This window comes from Branchiostoma floridae, chromosome 19 (genome assembly GCF_000003815.2).
Source record: "Branchiostoma floridae strain S238N-H82 chromosome 19, Bfl_VNyyK, whole genome shotgun sequence".
In the NCBI taxonomy this organism is placed as follows: Eukaryota; Metazoa; Chordata; class Leptocardii; order Amphioxiformes; family Branchiostomatidae; genus Branchiostoma; species Branchiostoma floridae.
In genome coordinates, this window is record NC_049997.1 from 14,386,706 (window position 1) to 14,410,744 (window position 24,039).

At 40.4% G+C, this 24,039-nt stretch overlaps 2 protein-coding genes across 2 annotated transcripts; both read left to right on the forward strand.

Moving 5' to 3' along the window:
• The first annotated feature begins 13,561 nt into the window (after nt 1–13,561).
• Nucleotides 13,562–16,399, forward strand: LOC118406511 (von Willebrand factor A domain-containing protein 2-like). Its single transcript, XM_035806572.1, has 6 exons — nt 13,562–13,574; nt 14,469–14,640; nt 14,980–15,130; nt 15,347–15,569; nt 15,848–15,973; nt 16,389–16,399. The coding sequence occupies exons 1-6, from the start codon at nt 13,562–13,564 to the stop codon at nt 16,397–16,399; spliced, it is 696 nt and encodes a 231-aa protein (XP_035662465.1).
• Nucleotides 16,400–17,796: 1,397 nt separating this feature from the next.
• Nucleotides 17,797–22,647, forward strand: LOC118406512 (P-selectin-like). The gene is made up of 8 exons (XM_035806573.1): nt 17,797–17,809; nt 18,031–18,204; nt 18,674–18,847; nt 19,095–19,265; nt 19,842–20,012; nt 20,976–21,146; nt 21,558–21,728; nt 22,463–22,647. Exons 1-8 carry the CDS (start codon nt 17,797–17,799, stop codon nt 22,645–22,647), a joined length of 1,230 nt encoding a protein of 409 aa, XP_035662466.1.
• Nucleotides 22,648–24,039: the final 1,392 nt, after the last annotated feature.

Here is a 24,039-nt window from a genome sequence, read left to right on the forward strand (position 1 = left end):
TATCTCTCCTAGCCTACTGATTGCATTATATAAAAGAAAATTTTTAAGCCATTTTGATTAGGCATTTTGCTGCAGTAAAAGAACGCCACTGTGTCTCAGCGGAATGAAGTAGAACTGTAACTAAACATGTCAATGTGGCAAACGTCAACGGTAAAGATCACGCGCATTGATACATTGACAAGGGAAATTTCACAATCTTATTTATACAATCAAAACTTTGACCTATCCTTTCACCACACAGTAAAGTTCAAGCCTCGGTGGCTTTTACATTTAAGTGTTTACAAGTGGTGTACCAATAGCGGCAACGTTACAACAACAAGGTGAAAAGATTGAAGATTTTGTTCCGCACTCATTTCTATCGCGAATATGTACTGCGTTGTGCGGTCTACATGTGATGTGGACGCTGATTCGCCATGTCGATGTACGTACGGGTAATAGTCACAACATGTCACACAATAAGAAAGATTGTGGAATTTCCGGCAAAATTTTGTAGAGCAGATGAACTAGAGAAGCTTCGGTGAAGTATGCCAAAGGCTAAATCAGTTAACTGATGGGGTGAACAAGAATACAGTATATAACAGGAGTCTCGTCCGCCATGAACTTCGTGTGTGTGTGCCCTTAGATTTCTCTTTACTTTTGATACTTGTTTTGAATGTCGGATCAGGCATTACATTCTCCGATACCCACGCTGTTTTATGTTTTGTATATGTCCCAGGTGCAATACAAATGTTGTATATGTTTCTATGGTTCCGGATCAATCCATTTGTGGTTTGACATGCGTATACCGGGCCGTACGTTGCAAGCGCCAGACAATCATAGTTTTATAGACATATATATTCCATAAAACCTGGAGATACCATGGAGCGTCTCTATGTATACATTGTATTCCTCTAATTCACCATGACACGAAGGAGTGTTTGTTTATGCATGTTTTGAAAGCACCTGTAGCAACCATCACAGTTGCAGGGGATTGCCTCTCCGAAGTGGTCGAGGATTTTGGTAGAGATGCCCTAAAACTCAGTTTACGTTGCTAAAATGAGAAAAACAGCGAAAATGAAAAGTAGCTGGGTCGACCGAGTCGTTCTCGTGTGGACTTTGCTTCAGCTAGTGACTCAAACGGCAGGTAAGGTAATTCTAGTCTTTTTACTGCAGAAGATTCTTTCTTTCGTACCTCGCCTCCTTAGCAGGCTGTGGTCTGCGATTCTTGTATTTTGTCTAACCGCATGTCATCATGTTAACTGTATTGAAGTCGGTTTCTATCTCTACTACGCTGAGTACTTATACTATACAGTATGTGACTACATTTGCATAATCCATGCGAAGCGATGTTCACCTTCAACTAACACATTTCACAAGTATTAAGTCTTGTTGTCTTGATGTGAAGAGCTATCTGCAACCTAAATGTCAAGACCAAATCATACTCGCCTCGCCATTTCAGTGTGAATAGCTTGAACCTATCCACGAGCAGCTCAGTAGTAGACGGTAGTAAAAAGAGGTCTTTTAAGGTAACGTATGACGCCAACGTTGTAAGTGTTACATCCCATAAAATCATAACAAAGGAACACAGAATGACCTTCTTATGAATAATTTAGAGTGCTGAGGACACGCTGGTGGACGGGATTATGAATATGCATGTTAGCGCGGCTTCGAAAACGCATGTTTGGCATAAGGATATCCAGAAGATGATGGTCGTTATAAAGATAAGAGACAATGATAACACAGTAAACAAGAGTCTGAAAACTCAAACCTGCTTGAAATATTTTGTTTTGTGATGGTGCGTATGGTGTGTTGTGGGGGTTGATATGGTTTGACATTTGGCAAAATTATTCCATCATTGTTCTTAAGTTATATATCTACCTATGGTAAACAGTGAGATCCAAAACTACACCTTTCTGGTGTCCTCACCATTTCATTTTTATTTCCTATTGTTACACCTGCACCTGGCACATACATTGTATCTCAATGTGTATATAATGGTTCACACCATACAGAGGTGACAGCGATGGTCACAGTTGCTCTTTTTTGCTCCTTGGAAGATTTTGACCAGAATGCCCCAGCAGTTCTAGAGCAAGCTGCTAGAGGGCCCAAACATACAACACTTCTTCCTTACACCACAAGCTATGTGCCACCAAAAATCAAGACCATAGCATATCCATGTCAAAAGATACAAAAATCCAAGTTCTGTTGCAGTACCAAGGTCACACACCAGGGGATCCAAAATTGACTTTGACCTTCGTCTTCCAAACACCTACCCAAATACCAAATATCATTACAATCCATCAACAGGTTCTAAAGTTATGCTGACCACAAATATGTGGAAACACAAACAGACACACACACAGACACACCAAAAACTATACCTCCATTTTTCATGGAGGTAAATCACACGTTCTGTTCTGGAGATATAGCACTGGAAACGACCCTTCCACACACTCCCATGCTACTGAAAACTCAAAACACATGTTACAGCTGCTAGCTGTCCCCAAGGAGGTTGAGACAGAGGGAATGAGGCCAGATCACTCCATATCAGGAAAAGGGGTGTAAATATTTTTTTAAAAACGAACCACAAAACAACAGCAAACTTCTAATCTACTTAATAGCACAATAGGTCACACACTCTATCCCCATAGCAAAGAAAATCGCAATCCATCCAGAGGTTCTAGAGATATCGGTCCGGAATCACAAAGATCCCTACCAGAAACAGTACATGCTTTTTTCAAGCATGTAATAAAGTAAGTTTTTGTGGAAAAACTCCTGTGAACTAGAAAGGCCGACATTTGCTTGGCAGCAAAGACAGCATATTTCAATTCATCTTCATTCCAATGCAAAAATATACTGTTCCGTATCAACCTTTTGCAGGAGTTGACCTGTCCCACAACATCATCCCACTTCAAACTTGATTTTAAAAAAGCCCCCCCCCCCATACAATCATGGACTCTTCCAGAACACCCCTATCTATGCAAAATGGACTGGTCTATGTGACCCATTGCCATTTCTAGTGCTAAAGCTGCCCCAATACCAAATTCCAGATCAGATGTAACGGAAAGTAACCGAAATTTCATGATAAATGTTATGATGTCTCACATACTTTTAGAAAATGACGTTGTCTATGCGACGTTGTACCAGGCTGACTGTTGTTAAGCTAAAGGCTGTTGCTAAAGGCTTTACAAATAAGAAATATTCTATTGCTATTAAGTATTCTCTGCAATTTTAGTTTTGGCAGTTTATTAGAATGAAGACTCCGACAGTTAGATGTGCAAATATAGGGTGTGACCGACCGTCACAAAATATAACATAGCCAGCCAATGTCACATGCCAGTGAAGATACTGTGTTACGAATAGGGGTACACCGTTACAAAACCGGTGTTTCTTATTGGACCGGTGCAGAAAAACTGGACCTGAAAAATCAGTGGACTAGATGCTGGACCGATTCGAAAATGAACAGATTACACTGACAGGCGTTCGAGTGTTTTGGGACTTACAGATCCAAGAAAAGAACAAGAGCGAAGTAGAGGATCTACGAGAGTTGATAGTCATTTATACCAGGCTTCTGCAGTCACACTTGGTCTAAAACAGAGGCAGTATGTGTTGTTTACATGACTCGGATAGGATTTTAAAACGTCAATGGACGCCGGATACCACACCAAACAGAATCCTCTGTAGGGAAATGGACCATTTTTTTAGTATCGCTCATTCACAAGTTTTCACAGATAATTCTGCCCATGTTCAGGCCCAAATACTCTGGACCTGGACCGTACCTGTACCTGGATTTTTTGTACCATGGCCATGTCGACAATAAAATTACCATATCACGAGAAATATTTCTGGTCTGGATATCCCTTGACGTCAGTGCTGTCATGGATACCTCACAACAAAAGCTTGTGACAAATAAGCACACCAAGTCTTTTGTGGAGAGTGGTCGCAAACACACCTTTCCTATGAATAATTTAGTGGCAAGCCGTAATGTTATGTCAGGGACGTCGACATCTAGATAGCTCTTGTCTTCAAAGGAAGCTCGACTCCATCAGAAAACGGCACATGAAAAGCACAAAATAGCCAGTGACGAACCCTTCCAGTTCGGGCTAGATGGCACAGATATATGTCCTAAAATGAAAATTATTACGGATTTGATTATAAGTAACTCACTTATACATATGTGTGGATGTGCAAAAGAAGTCCATTTTTATTTGCAACGAGGTTCTATTGTAAAAGCCCCAGAATGTCTGTGTGAAATGTATGATTGATGAACTACAATACTTTTAAACTATCAGCTAAAACGAATGAATGATTTACTATACTATGAATTGTTTACTATTGAGGCCCTTTCTTGAAATATGAAATAATGTAAGAGTTGTGCTGTGTCTGTATCTGTATCAAAACTTGTCAGAAAGTGTTTGAGAACTTATAACTTGGTTTCATTATATTTCCGCTGTTTCTGTATCGACTACAATGTATTACATATCATTCAAAAGCTTCTGTAATTCTTTTCCTATGATATGAAACTCATTGTAATAGTAAAATCATGAAACGAGCACTAGGCCTGCTTACGTGAACTAGCCACCAAAAGAAAGTGAAGAAATTTTTCCTGCCTGTGTCCAACACTGTTTCGTCCTATTGGAACGAATGCTCTTTCCATGTAATAAGGTCATTTTTGGTACTCCAAACATCCATATTTTCATAGCGCATTTGAGTAGGGTAGAGACGAGTATAGCAAAAGCTAATTTTTCCTCGAACTTTTTGCCTTCATGAGAAGCTACGTGACTTGGTCTCTTTGGACAAGGACACCGTGTTTGTCCATCTCCTCGCCCAGTTAATTACAGCTCTTCTTAAAAGCTCTATAAAAAGAAGCCAATCTACTTCCCTACACCAAGGACGTGATATAACGTCCTTGTGATATAACGTCCTTGCCTACACCGTGTCCTTTGTTAACTGCATCACACAATCATAGTTTTCGCACACCCCATTACTCCTTAACTTAAGAGCAAATGTCTGTAAGAATCAAACAACAGTGCTCAGGGTCAAAAAATCTATTGGCAGCAAATACAGCATATTTCAATACATCTTCATACATTGTATTCCTCTAATTATCTTCGCCAAGAAGATAATGATTCTGCCGACTTGGGTCTGTATGTAGGTCAACAGGATATAAGTCGAGAAATTGTGGACGGAACTTTTTGATTTTTTGCAGGTGTGTAGCGGTTGTCGATAGGCATGCCTAGTTCGAAAATGGGTTACCTGGCGTTTTTCTACGGTACGGTAGCGAGCTTATTATTTTTTTGGGTGTTTTTTTGGGAAGCATAAGTCAAAATGCAGCTGGGCGATTTTCATGATATTTGGCGGGTGTGTAGCGGTTGTAGAAAGGATTGTCATGTGCGAGAATGGTTTAGCTACCTTTTACCTATGGTGCTGTAGCTGGCTTTGTATGTAAGTGCGTTTGTCTGTATGCAAGATAACTCAAGACGTTCTTGATGGATGCTAATGATATTTGGTTGATAGGTAGGGGACACAAAAAGGAAGGTCAAGTTCGATAATGGGCCTCCTGGCAACTTGTTTTGGTACTGCAAGTGAGCATCAAAGTTTGCGCCTAAATTTTCCAGAAGTGCCAGGTTCATGATTTTTTAATAGTGGATAGCTGTTGGGACTAGGAGTGAATGGTGTAATTTTGGGGCTCCTAGCAGCTTGTTTGGAACTGCAGTGGGTCTTATAGTTCGTAACTTTTTAAATGATAACCCCTGAGGGGATTGATCGACATTCTTTGTTTTTGGGTAGGTAGGTACTTTGGGTGATCATCAACATAATGAGATGCAAATTATGTAAATCACTATCTATTTAAAATAATTACTTAGGGTAGCTTATATCCTGGAGAAGCACACAGGGTGAAGGAGAAAGGTAATGTTACATGATACTCTATATGTCTGGACGTGTACAGTTCACCAGTGAGGGAAGGTGGTGACCTGGTTACACCAAATTAACCCTGACTCAAGCAGCAAAAGGGAGAGAATCAGTCATGTGGAACCGAATTCGAAGTTTCCCCGAAGTAAGAGACCAGACCTGCCCAGCCCTTTATCCCGCTGGTCTGAGTTTTAATAAGATTTGTGGGCATGATTCTCTTCGCCAGAAGAGTAATGTTATTGGTTGTATGGGTCTATATGCTGGTGAACAGCATATAACTCGAGAAATTGTTAGTCAAGATCCCAAGGCAATTGGGCACCAATGCTACCCTACCAATGTGTGTGGACCATTAATCATCATTTATCATTCAAGCCCCTCAGACTGTAGCAAAATATCCTGATCTCAGTCTCCGGCCTGCCCTCAGTCTCCGGCCTTTAGCACAAAGATGACCTCTCAACTTAAAGACAAATCAAAGGTGCAGCAGAACTAATTGATTATCCTGATGATACACATGTCATTGACCTGATAATTGTTTGCAGGGGAGAGAAGCATGAACAAGTGTCTCTAGGGCTCAGGGCTATATATTCAAACCAAATAAGCTCATTAGATCACTATTGTCCATGCTATGATATTGGTACACCAGTACTTCTTTGAGAGTCCAAATACCCAGGCCTAACAGTCAGTCAGTCAGTCGAGGACATCAGACATCAACTCGGGAAGCTTGCAGGACCCTTATAAGTAATAGTTACCCCATGGGCGGGGCGAGGTTTCTGTGTATATCACCAGTCCCGCCCACTGAGGGGATCTCTAGTCTCCCCGAGGGCGAAGTTCCCCTCGAAGCCCGAGGGGAGACTAGAGATCCCCGAGGTGGCGGGACTGGTGATATACACAGAAAACGAGACGAAGGCCATGGGGTAACTAACTTAGCCCATGGCATACTTCCCCGAAGCTTTTCTTGTTCATCAGCTTTACAAAATGTTACTTTATTTTGTCCTAAAAGTCCACAATCTTTCTTGTTATTGTTTGAAAAGCTGTCACAGACAGTGTCAGCCTGTAACAACACAAGGTCATTAATCTTGTCAAGACCTTTCTGGGCAAGGTGCCTGGAGACAGAAAGTCTGCTCATATTCCTCTGGGCAATTAGAAATCAAGCATAGGATTGGTCAGTTACCACATGCCACTATTCTGGTCCCAGAAGAAGGTCTCAAAGGTAAGCGAGGATTGGTCAGAACAGGTCACATGCGTATATCACCCATACTTTTCAGGCTGAAATCACCACTGTTTTCTGATATCATCACACTTTTTTTCCTCATTTGCATGAAATAGCAGCACACTTTTTTTCATAGCACCATACTATGTGGATATATCAACAGAAAATTGGGGCTTCTCATTGGCTGAGGGTAAGTAGCCATGGGCTAACAGCGGTCTATTCATTGTACTCCAAAAAGGCTCTGAGTGTCTAGAGATTATTTAATGTTTGCGCATACAGAAATGTCTCAGTACCAGAGTGAATGCTAGTTCTAAGAGCTTGGCCAAGTTTTATAGCAGATGGGAGGAGTAACATGCCATACATTCATTTAGATAAAACTTAGGTGCACTTTATATTTTGCTTAAACCATCCTGTGTCGGTTAACCGTCATATGACGCTTAGCCGTCACCGGTCTAAAGAGGAAAAAAGGGCGTATGATGGTATTTCCACAAACCGTCCTGAGCCACCTCCGGACCTGGTCCTGGTTCGGTTCAGTGCGGGGCCGTGATGGTTTCTCCGTGAAAGAGAAACCATCACTGGTGACGGTAATAGGAGGGCGGGTGTGGGTCATACGCTAATGATGTGCTAACGAGACTGTAGCAATGGAAACATGTTTTTCCTCATTCTAATCTTTTGAGACATTGAAAGTTGTCAAATGTTCCAAGTGGAATGGCCATTTTCCTTCGGTACTGCAGTAGAATGTATGTGTGTTTGTAAACATCAATACCCGTGGTTAGATGGGATAGATAAATAGAATTTTCAACTGCTACAAACATACGTTCATGCAGTCGTTTGCTTTGGGGTAGGTGCTCTTTTAAAAATAGTACAACATGAATGAGACCTAATAGTCTTGAACAAAGGTATGATTATTTGGCGAAGAGATGTGTTTGTGGAACTCTAGTTCACCATGACACGAAGGAGTGTTTGTTTATGCATGTTTTGAAAGCACCTGTAGCAACCATCACAGTTGCGGGGGATTGCCTCTCCGAAGTGGTCGAGGATTTTGGTAGGGATACCCTAAAACTCAGTTTACGTTGCTAAAATGAGAAAAACAGCGAACATAAAAAGTAGCTGGGTCGACCGAGTCGTTCTCGTGTGGACTTTGCTTCAGCTAATAACTCAAGCGGCAGCTGGTAAGGAAATTTTAGTGGTTTTACTGTAGAAGATTCTTTCTTTTGTACCTCGCCTCCTTAGCAGGCTGTGGTCTAGGATTCTTGCTTTTTTCTAGCGGCATCTCATCATGTTAACTGTATGTAAGTCGGTTTCTATCTCTACTACGCTGAGTTCTTATACTATACAGTATGTGACTACATACAGTACAGTAATGAAAATGCATTAAGTTCGCGGTAAGGCGCTACCTGGAACATCCCATTTTCTCGCCACCTTGAAAGTATACTACATACCATGACATGTATAGATGCCGAAAACATATGGAGAATGTATGACTACTTTATTTCAACTTACTCGTACTAATAAACATAGTACACATTGGACATACATCAAATATGATCCTAATAGATCCATATCTTACTGTGCAAAGTAACAAAAGGACAATATATCAACGTCCGTATAATCAGAGTTCGACGACCTCATGTCTCCATGAAATATATATCTTATGCAAATGATACTCATTTGCATAATCCATGCGTAGCGATGTTCACCTTCAGCTAACTAACACATGTCACAAGTATTAGGTTTTGTTGTATTGATGTGAAAAGCTATCTGCAACCTAAATGTCAAGACCAAATCATACTCGCCTCGCCATTTCAGTGTGAATAGCTTGAACCTACCCACGAGCAGCTCAGTAGTAGACGGTAGTAAAAAAAGGTCCTTTAAGGTAACGTATGACGCCAACGTTGTAAATGTTACATCCCATAAAATCATAACAAAGGAGCACAGAATGCCCTTATGAATAATTTAGAGTGCTAAGGACACGCTGGTGGACGGGATTATGAATATGCATGTTAGCGCGGCTTCGAAAACGCATGTTTGGCATAAGGATACAGAAGATGATTGTCGTTATAAAGATAAGAGACAATGATAACACAGTAAGTAAAGTCAGTTTTTGTGAAAAATCTGCTGTGAACTAGAAAGGCCGACATTTGCTTGGCAGCAAAGACAGTATATTTCAATCCATCTTCATTCCAATGCAAAAATGTACTGTTCCGTATCAACCTTTTGCAGGAGTTGACCTGTCCCACAACATCATCCCACTCCAAACTTGATTTTTTAAAGCCCCCCATACAATCATGGAATCTTCCAGCACACCCTTATCTATGCAAAGTGGACTGGTCTATGTGACCCATTGCCATTTCTAGTGCTAAAGCTGGCCCAATACCAAATTCCAGATCAGATCCACCGGAAAGTAACCGAAATTTCATGATAAATGTTATGATGTCTCACATACTTTAAAAAAATGATGTTGTCTGTGCGACGTTGTATTAGGCTGACTGTTGTTGAGCTAAAGGCTGTTGCTAAAGGCTTTACAAATAAGAAATATTATTCTCTGCAATTTTAGCTTTGGCAGTTTAGTAGAATGAAGACTCCGACAGTTAGATGTGCAAATATAGGGTGTGACCGACCGTCACAAAATGTAACATAGCCAGCCGTTGTCACATGCCAGTGAAGCTACTGTGTTACGAATAGGAGTGCACCGTTATAAAACCGGGGTTTCTTATTGGACCGCTGCAGAAAAACTGGACCTGAAAAATCAGTGGACTGGATGCTGGACCGATTCGAAAATGAACATATTACACTGGCAGGCGTTCAAGTGTTTTGGAGCTTACAGATCCAAGAAAAGAACAAGAGCGAAGTAGAGGATCTATGAGAGTTGATAGTCATATATACCAGGCTTCTGCAGTCACACATGGTCTAAAACAGAGGCAGTATGTGTTGTTTACATGACTCGGATAGGGTTTTAAAACGTCAATCGACGTCGGATACCCCACCAAACAGAATCCTCTGTAGGGAAATGGACCATTTTTTTTTTTGTTTTTTAGTATCGCTCATTCAAAAGTTTTCACAGATAATTCTGCCCATGTTCAGGCCCGGATCCTCTGGACCTGGATCGTACCTGTACCTGGATTTTTTGTACCATGGCCACGTCGACAATAAAATTACCATATCACGAGAAATATTTCTGGTCTGGCTATCCCTTGACATCAGTGCTGTCATGGATACCTCGCAGCAAAAGCTTGTGACAAATAAGCACACCAAGTTTTTTGTGGAGAGTGGTCGTAAACACATCTTTCCTATGAATAATTTAGTGGCAAGCCGTAATGTTATGTCAGGGACGTCGACATCTAGATAGCTCTTGTCTTCAAAGGAAGCTCGACTCCATCAGAAAACGGCACATGAAAAGCACAAAATAGCCAGTGACGAACCCTTCCAGTTCGGGCTAGATGACACAGATATATGTCCTAAAATACTTATACATATGCGTGGATGTGCAAAAGAAGTTCATTTTTATTTGCAACGAGGTTCTATTGTAAAAGCCCCAGAATGTCTGTGTGTAATGTATGATTGATGAACTACAATACTTTATACATTATATTTCCGCTGTTTCTGTATCGACTACAATGTATTACATATCATTCAAAAGCTTCTGTAATTCTTTTCCTATGATATGAAACTCATTGATAGTAAAATCATGAAACGAGCACTAGGCCTGCTTACGTGAACTGGCCACCAAAAGAAAGTGCCGAAATTTTTCCTGCCTGTGTCCAACACTGTTTCGTTCTATAGGTACGAATGCTCTTTCCATGTAATAAAGTCATTTTTGGTACTCCAAACATCCATATTTTAGTGCATTTGATTAGGGTAGAGGCGAGTATCGCAAAAGCTTTATCCTCGAACTTTTTGCCTTCATGAGAAGCTACGTGACTTGGTCTCTTTGGACAAGGACACCGTGTTTGTCCATCTCCTCGTCCAGTTAATTACAGCTCTTCTTAAAAGCTCTATAAAAAGAAGCCAATCTACTCCCCTACACCAAGGACGTGATATAACGTCCTTGTGATATAACGTCCTTGTGATATAACGTCCTTGCCTACACCGTGTCCTTTGTTAACTGCATCACACAATCATAGTTTTCGCACACCCCGTTACTCCTTAACTTAAGAGCAAATGTCTGTAAGAATCAAACAACAGTGCTCAGGGTCAAAAAATCTATTGGCAGCAAATACAGCATATTTCAATACATCTTCATACATTGTATTCCTCTAATTCACCATGACACGAAGGAGTGTTTGTTTATGCCTGTTTTGAAAGCACCTGTAGCAACCATCACAGTTGTGGGGGATTGCCTCTCCGAAGTGGTCGAGGATTTTGGTAGGGATACCCTAAAACTCAGTTTACGTTGCTAAAATGAGAAAAACAGCGAACATAAAAAGTAGCTGGGTCGACCGAGTCGTTCTCGTGTGGACTTTGGTTCAGCTAGTGACTCAAGTGGCAGCTGGTAAGGCAATTTTAGTCTTTTTACTGCAGAAGATTCTTTCTTTTGTACCTCGCCTCCTTAGCAGGCTCTAGTCTAGGATTCTTGCATTTTTTCTAACGGCATGTCATCATGTTAACTGTATGGAAGTCGATTTCTATCCCTCCTCTACGTTGCCCCTTTCGGTGCTACTTGGGGGCTAACCTCAAAGTAGAAGTATAAATGAATGCTTGCGCAGTACAAACGTAAGAAGATATGGGTGGATTTTGACAATATTTGATGTGCTGGTAGGTCTTGGAAAGACAAACGTCGACGTCAACGTAATAGGTTGAATGCGGCAACGGAATTTGACATTAGTACGAGTAAGTTGAAATAACGTAGTCATACATTCTCCATATGTTTTCGGTATCTATACATGTCATGGTATGTAGTATACTTTCGCGGTGGCGAGAAAATGGGATGTTCGAGGTAGCGCCTTACCGCGAACTTAATGCATTTTCATTACTGTACTGTATGTAGTCATACTGTATAGTATAAGTACTCAGCGTAGTAGAGATAGAAACCGACTTCCATACAGTTAACATGATGACATGTAGGGGGTATACTGAGGTCTACATTGGAGAATTGTGCTTGGGTGGCGTTTTATCGTTCACTTTCAGTTTTCCTCTTCTAGTCTACTTTACTACAAAGACAAAGTCTCCCCACAAGTGGCCAAAGTAGTTTGAAAAAAAAAAACACGAGCGGACACACCGGGTCAGCACCAGACAATCATAGTTTTCATACAGTCCATAAAACCTAAAAATACCACGGTGCATCTTTATGTTATATTGTGTTCCTCTAATTCACCATGACAGGAGGGGTGTTTGTTTATACATGTTGTGGGGCACTTATGACAACCAAGTGCAATCAAACTGATGGCACATCAGAAAAAAAAAACAGGCTGGTCATATCGACTATGAAACATTATGATATAGACAGTATTACACTACATACAATGGCATGTATTCTAAAAGACGACTACTCTATTTCAAATTCCATGTTCATAGCCACATTGGACATATATCAAATATGATCCTAATATATCCATATCTTACTGTGCAAAGTAACAAAAGGACAATATATCAACGTCCGTTATCAGAGTTCGGCGACCTCATGTCTCCATGAAATATATATCTTATGCAAATGGTACTCATTTGCATAATCCATGCGTAGTGATGTTCACCTTCAACTAACACATGTCACAAGTATTAAGTTTTGTTATCTTGATGTGAAAAGCTATCTGCAACCTAAATGTCAAGACCAAATCATACTCGCCTCGCCATTTCAGTGTGAATAGCTTGAACCTACCCACGAGTAGCTCAGTAAAAAGAGGTCCTTTAAGGTAACGTATGACGCCAACGTTGTAAATGTTACATCCCATAAAATCATAACAAAGGAGCACAGAATGCCCTTCTTATGAATAATGAGTGCCAAGGACACGCTGGTGGACGGGATTATGAATAAGCATGTTAGCGCGGCTTCGAAAACGCATGTTTAGCATAAGGATACAGAAGATGTTGGTCATTTTAAAGATAAGAGACAATGATAACACAGGAAATAAAGTCAGTTGTTGGAAAAAAAAACTCCTGTGAACTAGAAAGGCCGACATTTGCTTGGCAGCAAATACAGCATATTTCAATCCATCTTCATCCCAATGCAAAAATGTACTGTTCAATATCAACCTTTTGCAGAACTTGACCTGTCCCACAACATCATCCCACTCCAAACTTGATTTTTAAAAAAGCCCCCCCCCCCCATACAATCATGGACTCTTCCAGAACACCCCTATCTATGCAAAATGGACTGGTCTATGTGACCCATTTCTATTTCTAGTGCTTAAGCTGGCCCAATACCAAATTCCAGATCAGTTGGCTTTTTCATGACACATGAAGCAAAAACATACATTTTTCGTCAAAAATGGCAAAAAATCCCAAATCGAACAATTTTAAGTGATGTACACCACAGGTGCGAATAGATCTATGTGGCCACATACCATACGCACCTTCATACCTAATTTCAGATCATTTGGTTGTAATGCAAAGGCATGGGAGCCAAAACTTAACATTCTTAGTCTAAAAATGGCAAAAAAATCTATTCCCAAAGTGAAAAAAAGTACTGTGGGCACCTGTACAACACACCATGCCGAATTTCAGGTCATTTGGTTTCAATACAAGGGCATAGGAGCCAAAAATATATATTTTTAGTTAAAAATGGCTAAAAGTCACAAAATAACAAGTCATCTAGGAAGAAAGTGTTGATGAGGTCCTGTGGTCATATGTCCAATGCACCTCTTTACCAAATTACAGGTCATTTGGTTTTAATACAAGGGCATAGGAGCCAAAAATATACTTTTGTAGTCAAAAATGGCCCAAAAAAACATAATAACTCATTTTTAAGAGATCTATGAAGAAAGTGTTGATTGGTTCCTGTGCTCATATGTCCAATGCACCTCTGTACCAAATGTACCAAATGTCAGGTCATTAGGTCTAAAAATGACCAAAAATCCTAAATGTCATAATTTCTAAGGCCTCTATTAAAAAAGTGAAAAAAACGCCTGGGGTTTTTTGCTATCTCTATTTCCATGCCAAATTTCAGCTAATTTGGCCCCAAAATGAAAAAAAGTTGAATCGATTTGAAGGTTTGACAGGAGGAGAAAAAGAAGAAAAAGAGACGCGACCAAAAACAATATATTGCAATCCATACTGTTGTATGGATTGAAATATAACTAGAAAGGCCGACATTTGCTTGGGAGCAAATACAGCATATTTCCATCCATCTTCATCCCTATGCAAAAAATATATTGTTCCATATCAACCCTTTGACGTCATATATGACGATATCGTTTCATGTTTACCCCAGCGCCGATATGTAACGCACCGCTGGACTTGTTCTTCGTTCTGGACGGATCCGGTAGCGTAACTTACGCCAACTTCGATAAGGTGAAAGAGTTTACTGAGAACGTGGTGAACGCTTTCGACATCAGCGCGAGCTCCACCAGGGTCGGTGTAGTGCAGTACTCTACCTCCAACACGTGAGTTATAAATATAATCTGGTCATCGTTTGAAAGATGAAAATCAGCGCCCATTCTCTAGATACAGATATTATATACGGATGTTATAAAAAGCTACCTGTAGAAGAGGCAATATGAGGCACTTAGATGTTCTATGTATATTTCCAACAGTATTTGACCTATTGCCGTCACACAAATCTCATGTACAGAGAATTAAAGAGAACTGAGTCATTCATTCGAAGATTTCGGTGAGGCCGTAGTTTTTAGTTGGAGAACAGTTTACTATTTCCATAGTACATTGCAAGGTTTTAAAGAAACGCTGGCACAGATTTTGTTTCCAAAAGTCATATTGTTTTTCAGCTTGGAATTCAACCTTGGTGACCATTCTGACAAGCCATCTACCCTGGCCGCTATTGACAGCATCTCGTACCAGGGTGGCGGCACAAGGACCGGGTCCGCTCTGGAGTTCGCCCGTCTGAACGCAGCATGGAGAGGCGGAAGTGTTCCAAAAGTACGGTCATAAAAAAAAAAAACATTCATCATATGATGGATCGTCGACGCGTCATTCATCATTCACAATCTTCCAACATTTGCATGTAAAAGAACCCGACACAATTATCGAAAAGAGTTGACGTGACTTGGCTGAATAGTTTTAGAACCAATCTTCTTAGGGCGTGGTCTTGAGGTGATTTTTGTTAAATACTTCGCCACCTTCCTCCCTTTTCAGGTGATGATTGTCGTGACTGACGGTAAGTCAGGTGATTCTGTGGCGTCGTCTGCTAATGACCTGGCCTCCCAAGGGGTGGATGTCTACGCCATCGGCGTGGGCAACTACGATGCCACACAACTTCTGGAAATCGCTGCCGGCAACCAGAACAACGTAATTGAGTTGACCGACTTCAACGCACTGAGCGCAGAGATCAATCAGATTGCCCAGACTGTCTGTGCAGGTTAGTGTCTATATCAGAACTCATGTAGAAAAACATAGAATACAGACAGCTATTGGAGCCAATTTCTCGATTTTCCATTTTGCATTGCTGTCTTGGATCATACTGAATCCGTGAATGTAAGATAAGAGTTGAATATGATAACCATACAAAAAGTGTACCAGATATTGGGCCTAAGTGATAATGGTATCGGTGCTTCTCTCTTTACGGTAGGTCATGCCGGCAAAAAAATAAATATGTTCCCCAAATTAACTCACAAAACCGTTCTTCCTTCCTCACAGCTGCCCAGACTAACCCGTGCCAGAGCAATCCATGCCAGAACGGTGGCCAGTGCGTCAGCATCAATAATGGCCAGGCTTACCAGTGCAGCTGTCCTACGGGATTCGTGGGCGCCAACTGCCAAACAGGTGAGAACCGTCAGGATGGCCCTTTCACACAGCAGAGCTTCGGCCGAACTTAACACGACTTTCCACTCTCCGCACAAGTAAAATAATGGGCACCTGACTTCACTCGGGGACTTAAAAGGCAAAGAAGAGAGAGGAAATGGGATCGTCCCCTTACTTTTTTTAGTTTATATCACCATTGTATTCCTGAGATACTAGTAAATCCTGTACAGATTTTGGAGGGACTTACATACCCAGCATACCTGTAGACTACTAGCATTCCTGTTGAAAAAATGCCTGTACAATTCCTAGAATTGCAGACTGAACACAATTATATACCATTTGGCTCGCCCCTGAGGCGTCGCCAAAAATGAGCGATATTTAAGACTAGTATTCCAAAGATGTGCATATGTCTGACTTAATCCCCTGTACATGCCAGGTTTTAGTTGAGGTAGCTTTTTCATGTATCGGTAGTTCAGCTTCATCTGCGGGGTAAACTATTTCCGTTGTTTTTTAGGGTATTTAGGAATATCAATTGTGAAGGGCGGTGGTTTCAAATTGCAATATTTTCGAAATGACACGCATATGATATAGGGAGAGAACACTGGAATATGGTAATGCCGGAATATGACAATGTTTAATTGGTAGACATTCTTTTTCTTTCTTTCTGTTCTATATAGCCGTGCAATGTCCTACACTATCCAACCCTGCAAACGGCGCTGTGAGCTACAGCTCCAGGAACTACGGAGATGTGGCCTCCTACTCGTGTAACACAGGATACAACCTGAATGGCTACTCTACACGGACGTGTCAGTCTTCAGGCTCATGGAGTTATAGTGCACCAACTTGTGGTGGTAAGTGTAGCAATTGATCATCGCATATGTAAAATAGCAGTGTATTGATGCAGGAAACTAGACATCGACACACATGTCAAATTTCCGGCTTCAATACAATGACAAAGGAACATAAGAAATGCACGCTTGGTCTGACAATAGCCAAAAAAACTTAAAAATGAGTGATAATAAAGTTGAATATTCCAAAGGTGTGCACATATGTCTAACTCAATGCCATGCGCATGCCGTGTTTTAGTTGAGGTAGCTTTTACATGTATCGGTAGTTCAGTTTCATCTGCGGGGTAGAATATTTTTGTAAAGATATAGGGTATTTAGGAATATCAATTCGAACAACGGTGGTTTTAAATGGCAATATTTTCGAAATGACAAATATAGTATAAGGAGAGAACGATAAAATATGACAGTGTTGCATTTACTTGGAATATCATCTTTCTCTTTCTTTCTTTGTCATTTAGCCGTGCAGTGCCCGACACTATCAAACCCTACAAACGGCGCTGTGAGCTACAGCTCCAGGAACTACGGAGATGTGGCCTCCTACTCGTGTAACACAGGATACGACCTGAATGGCTACTCTACACGGACGTGTCAGTCTTCAGGCTCATGGAGTAATAGTGCACCAACTTGTGGTGGTAAGTGCAGCTATTGATCGTCGAATATATTACATAGCAGTGCATTGATGCTGGAATCTAGACATCGACACACATGCCAATTTTCTAAATTTATTTTGTTCTTGGACAGACGATGACAATGTGTCACTGCACTCAAGTTAGCAACTACTTATATTAACAGTACCACATATACAGTATAGATTTCAAGTCATTTGTCTCCGATATATCCAGGATAAAGGAACATAAGAAATGCACGTTTCGTCTTACCTTACTTTTACCTAGTCCCATCCTCACGTCTGGCAAAAGCCAAATAAACCAAAAAGATTAAAGATATTAAAGTTAAGTATTTCAAAGGTTTGCATAATTATATGTCTGACTCAACCACATGTACATGCCAGGTTTTATTTGATGTAGCTTTTATATGTATCGGCAGTTCAGCTTTATCTGCGGGGTAATCTATATCCGTTGTGCTTGAAAAGAGGGTATTTAGGAATATCAATTGTGAAGGGCGGTGGTTTCAAATTGCAATACTTTCGAAACGAAAAATATGATAAAGTGAATATGACAATCTTGCATTTACTTGGTAGACTTTCTATCTCTTGCTCTCTCCGTTCTTTAGCCGTGCAGTGCCCCACACTATCCAACCCTACAAACGGCGCTGTGAGCTGCAGCTCCAGGAACTACGGAGATGTGGCCTCCTACTCGTGTAACACAGGATACAACCTGAATGGCTACTCTACACGGACGTGTCAGTCTTCAGGCTCATGGAGTTATAGTGCACCAACATGTGGTGGTAAGTGCAACTATTGAACATCGAATATATTACATAGCAGTGCATTGATATGCTGGAAACTAGACATTGGCCCACATGCCAAATTTCAGGTTTAATGTTTGGCTTGGATACAATGACGAAGGAACATGAGAAATGTATGATTCGTCTGACAATAGCCAAATCAACTTGCGGCTATAACAAATGAGTGATATTAAATTTGAGTATTCTAAAGGTGTGCACATGTCTAATTCAATCCCATGTACATGCCAGGTTTTAGTTGAGGTAGCTTTTACACGTATCGCCACTTCAGCTTCATCTGCGGGGTAATCTATATCCGTTGTTTTTGAAAAGAGGGTATTTAGGAATATCAATTCGAACAAAGGTGGATTCAAATTGCAATATTTCGAAATGAAAAATATGATATAGTGAAAATGACAGTGTTTCCTTTAACTTGGTAGACTTTTTTTCTTTTTCTTTCTCCGTTCTTCAGTCGTGCAATGCCCCACACTATCCAACCCTACAAACGGTGCTGTGAGCTACAGCTCCAGGAACTACGGAGATGTGGCCTCCTACTCGTGTAACACAGGATACAACCTGAATGGCTACTCTACACGGACGTGTCAGTCTTCAGGCTCATGGAGTTATAGTGCACCAACTTGTGTTGGTAAGTACAACTATTGAACATCGAATATATTACATAGCAGTGCAATGATGAACAAGGCGTTTTATTTGTTATGACATGCTGTGAGCCTCCATTGTGCTTGGCTGTATCATACTTTGATGAAGAAGAAACTCCCAACAGAAAACTAAAGGTTAAGTTGTTAGAAATCATAGAATCTCCACTTATCTTAATTATCCATATGCTCTGGAAGGAACATCAAATAACTCAGTACAATATTTTTGTTGTTCAGTTGTGCAGTGTCCCATACTGAGCTCCCCTACAAACGGTGCAGTGAGCGGTTCCAACTCCTACGGAGATGTGCTCACCTTCACATGTATCCCAGGATACACTCTGGCTGGTGCTTCGTCACTAACATGCCGGGCGGATGGGACTTGGAGTGCGAGTCCACCAACCTGTGAACGTAAGATAGAATCATTGATTTAGATATTTGAATGGGAAGGGAGCAATAATCCAATGGCAATCAGTAAAAGTATTGTTTTCTAGTGCGAGGAAACTAAATCGTTAGCATAAAAAGCAGTCTGGGGGCTTACTACTTCCGTGTATTGATGAACACGGCGCTGTCCTTGCTTTGATCCCAACCCATTCACAGTATTGTGCTTTGTTCTATTGTAGTATGTTTTAGACAAAATGATTTGTATGAGACTTAGCGTTACCTTTACTGGATAAAAACAGTATAGAGACGAGGCTACTTATTTGCCTGTATCGAAATGTTCCGTGTAATCTATTATCTTTGGGCAGAAATAGTACATTGAAATATATTTCCTGCTGCGCTTTAGTCAACGTCTTTTTAGAATTTGTTTTGAAAAAAAAATGCATGTAATACGCTGAAGTAGTTTAGTGGATTACTACATCGTGAATGTATTTGTCCTGACATACTGTGAATCCACATTGTGCTCGGTTGCATTACTCTTTGAGGGAAAAGGCGTTGACTCTTAAAAACAGTATAGAGATTGTGTTACTTTTCATTTGCATGTAGTTGGACAATGCCCCGTACTGACAGCCCCTACAAACGGTGTCGTGAGCGGTTCCAACTCCTACGGAGACGTGGTTACCTTCACCTGCAACACAGGATACAACCTGGTCGGTTCCTCTACACTTACCTGCCTGTCGAGTCTGGCCTGGAGTGGGAACCCACCAACATGTGCAAGTACGATGTTCATTAACAAAATAGATTACAAAAGTTACATTTAGGCATCTAGATGAACATAGAATATTCTATAGGTATGATAGTAGAAGGTTGTATGATTAGCTAGGCATTTCAGTGGGGATATGAAATAAGTTTTCTGATTCTTACAAATAATGCATATATATATATATGTCCTGTATATATATATATATATATATATATATATATACTGTAAATGTATTTAAGTTCGCGGAGATTTAATTTCGCGGTAGCTGGAAAATGGACTTTTCGCGGTGGATTTAATTTCGCGGTAGCACCATGCACTGTAGTCTCTTACTGTTCAGGAATATTTTTCGCGGTGGCTTTAAATTCGCGGTGAAGCGGCCGCCGCGAAAACCGCGAACATTAATCCACCGTGAACGTTTCTGCATTTACAGTATATATATATATATATATATATATATATATATATATATATATATATATATATATATACAGGACGGAAAAGGGAAATGACAGTTCTAAATACGTAATTACTCTTTGTACTAGTTGTTCAGTGCTCACTGCTGGCAGGCCCTGACAACGGTGGAATGAATGGGGGCAATAGCTACCAAGACGTCGTGACCTTCACCTGCAATCTTGGATACGAGCTTGTGGGACGTTCCAGTGTAACCTGCCAAGCTGACGCTACATGGAGTGATAACGTCCCAACCTGCACACGTATGGGAGTAACAGATGCTCTACTAATACAGATGAACTTTTAATGGCCAAGGACGATAATAAGTCACATATTTCGAACTGATAAAAGAAATAAGAATTAAGTAAACAAAAAGCTGTCATTCCAAAATGAGTCCCTAGCTGCACTGTATGACGCAGGATAGCTGCTATCTGTAATGACCTGTATGTTTGTAAGAATACTCTAGTAATCTAGATATCACAATAAAATGATATTCCATTAGTTCAACTTAATCTTTATTGTACCAGGCGTGCAGTGCCCAGCGTTGCAGTCTCCTACAAATGGTGGCTCGAGTGGCAGCAACTACTACCAGGACGTGATGAGCTTCACCTGTGACTCGGGTTACCAACTTGATGGCTCGGCAACCATAACGTGCCAGGCAGACCGCATATGGACTGACAGCGCTCCGACTTGTCCGCGTAAGAATCGATAATTCATTTTCAGCCTTGTTGAAGATACTTGGAAAGCCTTTCTTTTGTTAAAATTGATTTATCCAATTTGGCAATTAGCTATCGTTGAATCGTTTCATCAGATTGGTATATCACAAGATGACGTGAATAGTTATAGACAGGCAATACCAATTCCCAGCCAACGTTTCTATAGCCCCTCAGAGTTATCTTCTATGAGGGTGATACAAGCTTAGTCATGTTTGGTACCACATCCTTGCCAATGCAATGTTGCCTACCAGTGAAAGTTAGGTCAGTATAGCCGTGAGGAAGATACCAAAGGGATTATAGAAAGTATTTGGCATTGGTTGTATTGACAAAACCATACTGTGAAGTTATCCGTCCAGCAATACACTTTCAAGCATGTCGTACTTCATGTTTCAGCCGTACAGTGCCCACTGCTAGCAGCTCCTGACAATGGTGAAAAGTCTGGCGAGAATTACTACCAGGACGTGTTGACGTTCTGGTGTCATCCTGGATACGAGCTGGTTGGACCTTCCAGCATGACCTGCCAAGCTGACAGAACATGGAGTGATAACGTCCCAACCTGCGCACGTATGAGAGAAAGTTTATGTCTACTGAAACAGATGAATCTTCAGTGGCTAAGGATTATCATTAGCTACATACTTAGTGAAAAGAAAGAAATATTATTAACTGAGACTACAGCTGAATAAAAACTGATTAAGGAATGACAGTTGATTAAAAAAGCTACCCTAATCTCCGAATTTCCAATTTTGTTTTCTTCTATTTGGTACAGTTTCCTTTTGTCAAGTAATTCATCAAAGATGTGCTATTGAATAAGAATGTCTCAAATCATTATCATTACGTATTTTTATTTTGCTATTTTTGTTTTATACATTATGAAATACTACCTTATTTCATTACCTTCGGTGCAAATTGTATTTTGATTTACAATCATATTTCATTTTTCCTTTGACTGTTGTATAAATTGGAGCATAATTGATGTATCTTATTTTACATTGACTCGTGGCTATCACTTTGATTTTGAGTTTGCTTTGTGTTTGCTCTTTATTATTTCAAAGTTATCATGTTTGTATATTTCTATTGTTATATTTTGTATCATTTCAATCCTGACACCAGGAAGAATAGTGCTAGTGATGTATCAACAATGGAGATCCGAATAAACCAAACCAAACCCTAATTACACTGTATGATACAGAAGATAACTATAATCTGTAATGACAGACAAGTATATTCCTGGAAGTAATGTAATTATCACAATAGAAGGATATTCCTTTAGTTCATATCTATTTGATTTCCGGCACCAGGTGTGCAGTGCCCAGCGTTGCAGTCTCCTACAAATGGTGGCTCGAGTGGCAGCAACTACTACCAGGACGTGATGAGCTTCACCTGTGACTCGGGTTACGAACTTGATGGCTCGGCAGCCATAACGTGCCAGGCAGACCGCACGTGGACTGACAGCGCTCCAAGTTGTCCGCGTAAGAATCGATAATTTATTTTCAGCCTTGTTGAAGATACTTGGAAAGCCTTTCCTTTGTTAAAATTGATTTATCCAATTAGTTATCGTTGAATCGTTTCATCAGATTGGTATATCACAAGATGACGTGAATAGTTATAGACAGGCAATACCAATTCCCAGCCAACGTTTCTATTGCCCCTCAGAGTTATCTTCTATGAGGGTGATACAAGCTTAGTCATGTTTGGTACCACATCCTTGCCAATACAATGTTGCCTATCAGTGAAAGTTAGGTCAGTATAGCCGTGAGGAAGATACCAAAGTGATTATAGAAAGTATTTGGTATTGGTTGTATTGACAAAACCATACTGTGAAGTTATCCGTCCAGCAATGCACTTTCAAGCATGTCGTACTTCATGTTTCAGCCGTACAGTGCCCACTGCTAGCAGCTCCTGACAATGGTGAAAAGTCTGGCGAGAATTACTACCAGGACGTGTTGACGTTCTGGTGCGATCTTGGATACGAGCTGGTTGGACCTTCCAGCATGACCTGCCAAGCTGACAGAACATGGAGTGATAACATCCCAACCTGCGCACGTATGAGAGAAAGTTTATGTCTACTGAATCAGATGGACCTTCAGTGGCTAAAGATTATCATTAGCTACATACTTAGAAAAAAGACAGAAATAGTATTAACTGAGACTACAGCTGATTAAAAAAGCTAACCTTATCTCCGAATTTCCAATTTTGTTTTGTTCTATTGGGAACAATTTCCCTTTGTCAAGTAATTTATCAAAGATGTGCTATTGAATAAGAATGTCTCAAATTTTTATCATCACGTATCTTTATTTTGCTATTTTTGTTTTATACATTATGAAATACTACCTTGTTTCATTACCTTCGGTGCAAATTGTATTTTGATTTACAATCATATTTCATTTTTCCTTTGACCTCTCCCGCTCCATTTTCTGAGTTAACGTTATCAAGTTTTCTATTAATCAAATTGACATTTTGCTGTATAAATTGGAGCACAATTGATGTATCTTATTTTACATTGACTCGTGGCTATCACTTTGATTTTGAATTTGCCTTATGTTTGCTCTTTGTTATTTCAAAGCTATAATGTTTGTATATTTCTATTGTTATATTTTGTATCATTTCAATCTTGACACCAGGAAGAATAGAAGATCCGAATAAACCAATCCAAACCCTAACTACACTGTATGATACAGACGATAACTATAATCTGTAATGACAGACAAGTAATGTAATTATCACAATAGAAGGATATTCCTTTAGTTCATATCAATTTGATTTCCGGCACCAGGCGTGCAGTGCCCAGCGTTGCAGTCTCCTACAAATGGTGGCTCGAGTGGCAGCAACTACTACCAGGACGTGATGAGCTTCACCTGTGACTCGGGTTACGAAC

Excerpts from the sequence above, each read along its gene's own strand:
- LOC118406511 (XM_035806572.1), top strand. Across the intron at positions 15,131-15,346 it reads GAGGCGGAAGTGTTCCAAAA|GTGATGATTGTCGTGACTGA; the intron begins GTACGGTCATAA and ends CTCCCTTTTCAG. Across the intron at positions 15,570-15,847 it reads TGCCCAGACTGTCTGTGCAG|CTGCCCAGACTAACCCGTGC; the intron begins GTTAGTGTCTAT and ends CCTTCCTCACAG.
- LOC118406512 (XM_035806573.1), top strand. Across the intron at positions 19,266-19,841 it reads GAGTCCACCAACCTGTGAAC|TTGGACAATGCCCCGTACTG; the intron begins GTAAGATAGAAT and ends ATTTGCATGTAG. Across the intron at positions 21,729-22,462 it reads TAACGTCCCAACCTGCGCAC|GTGTGCAGTGCCCAGCGTTG; the intron begins GTATGAGAGAAA and ends TTCCGGCACCAG.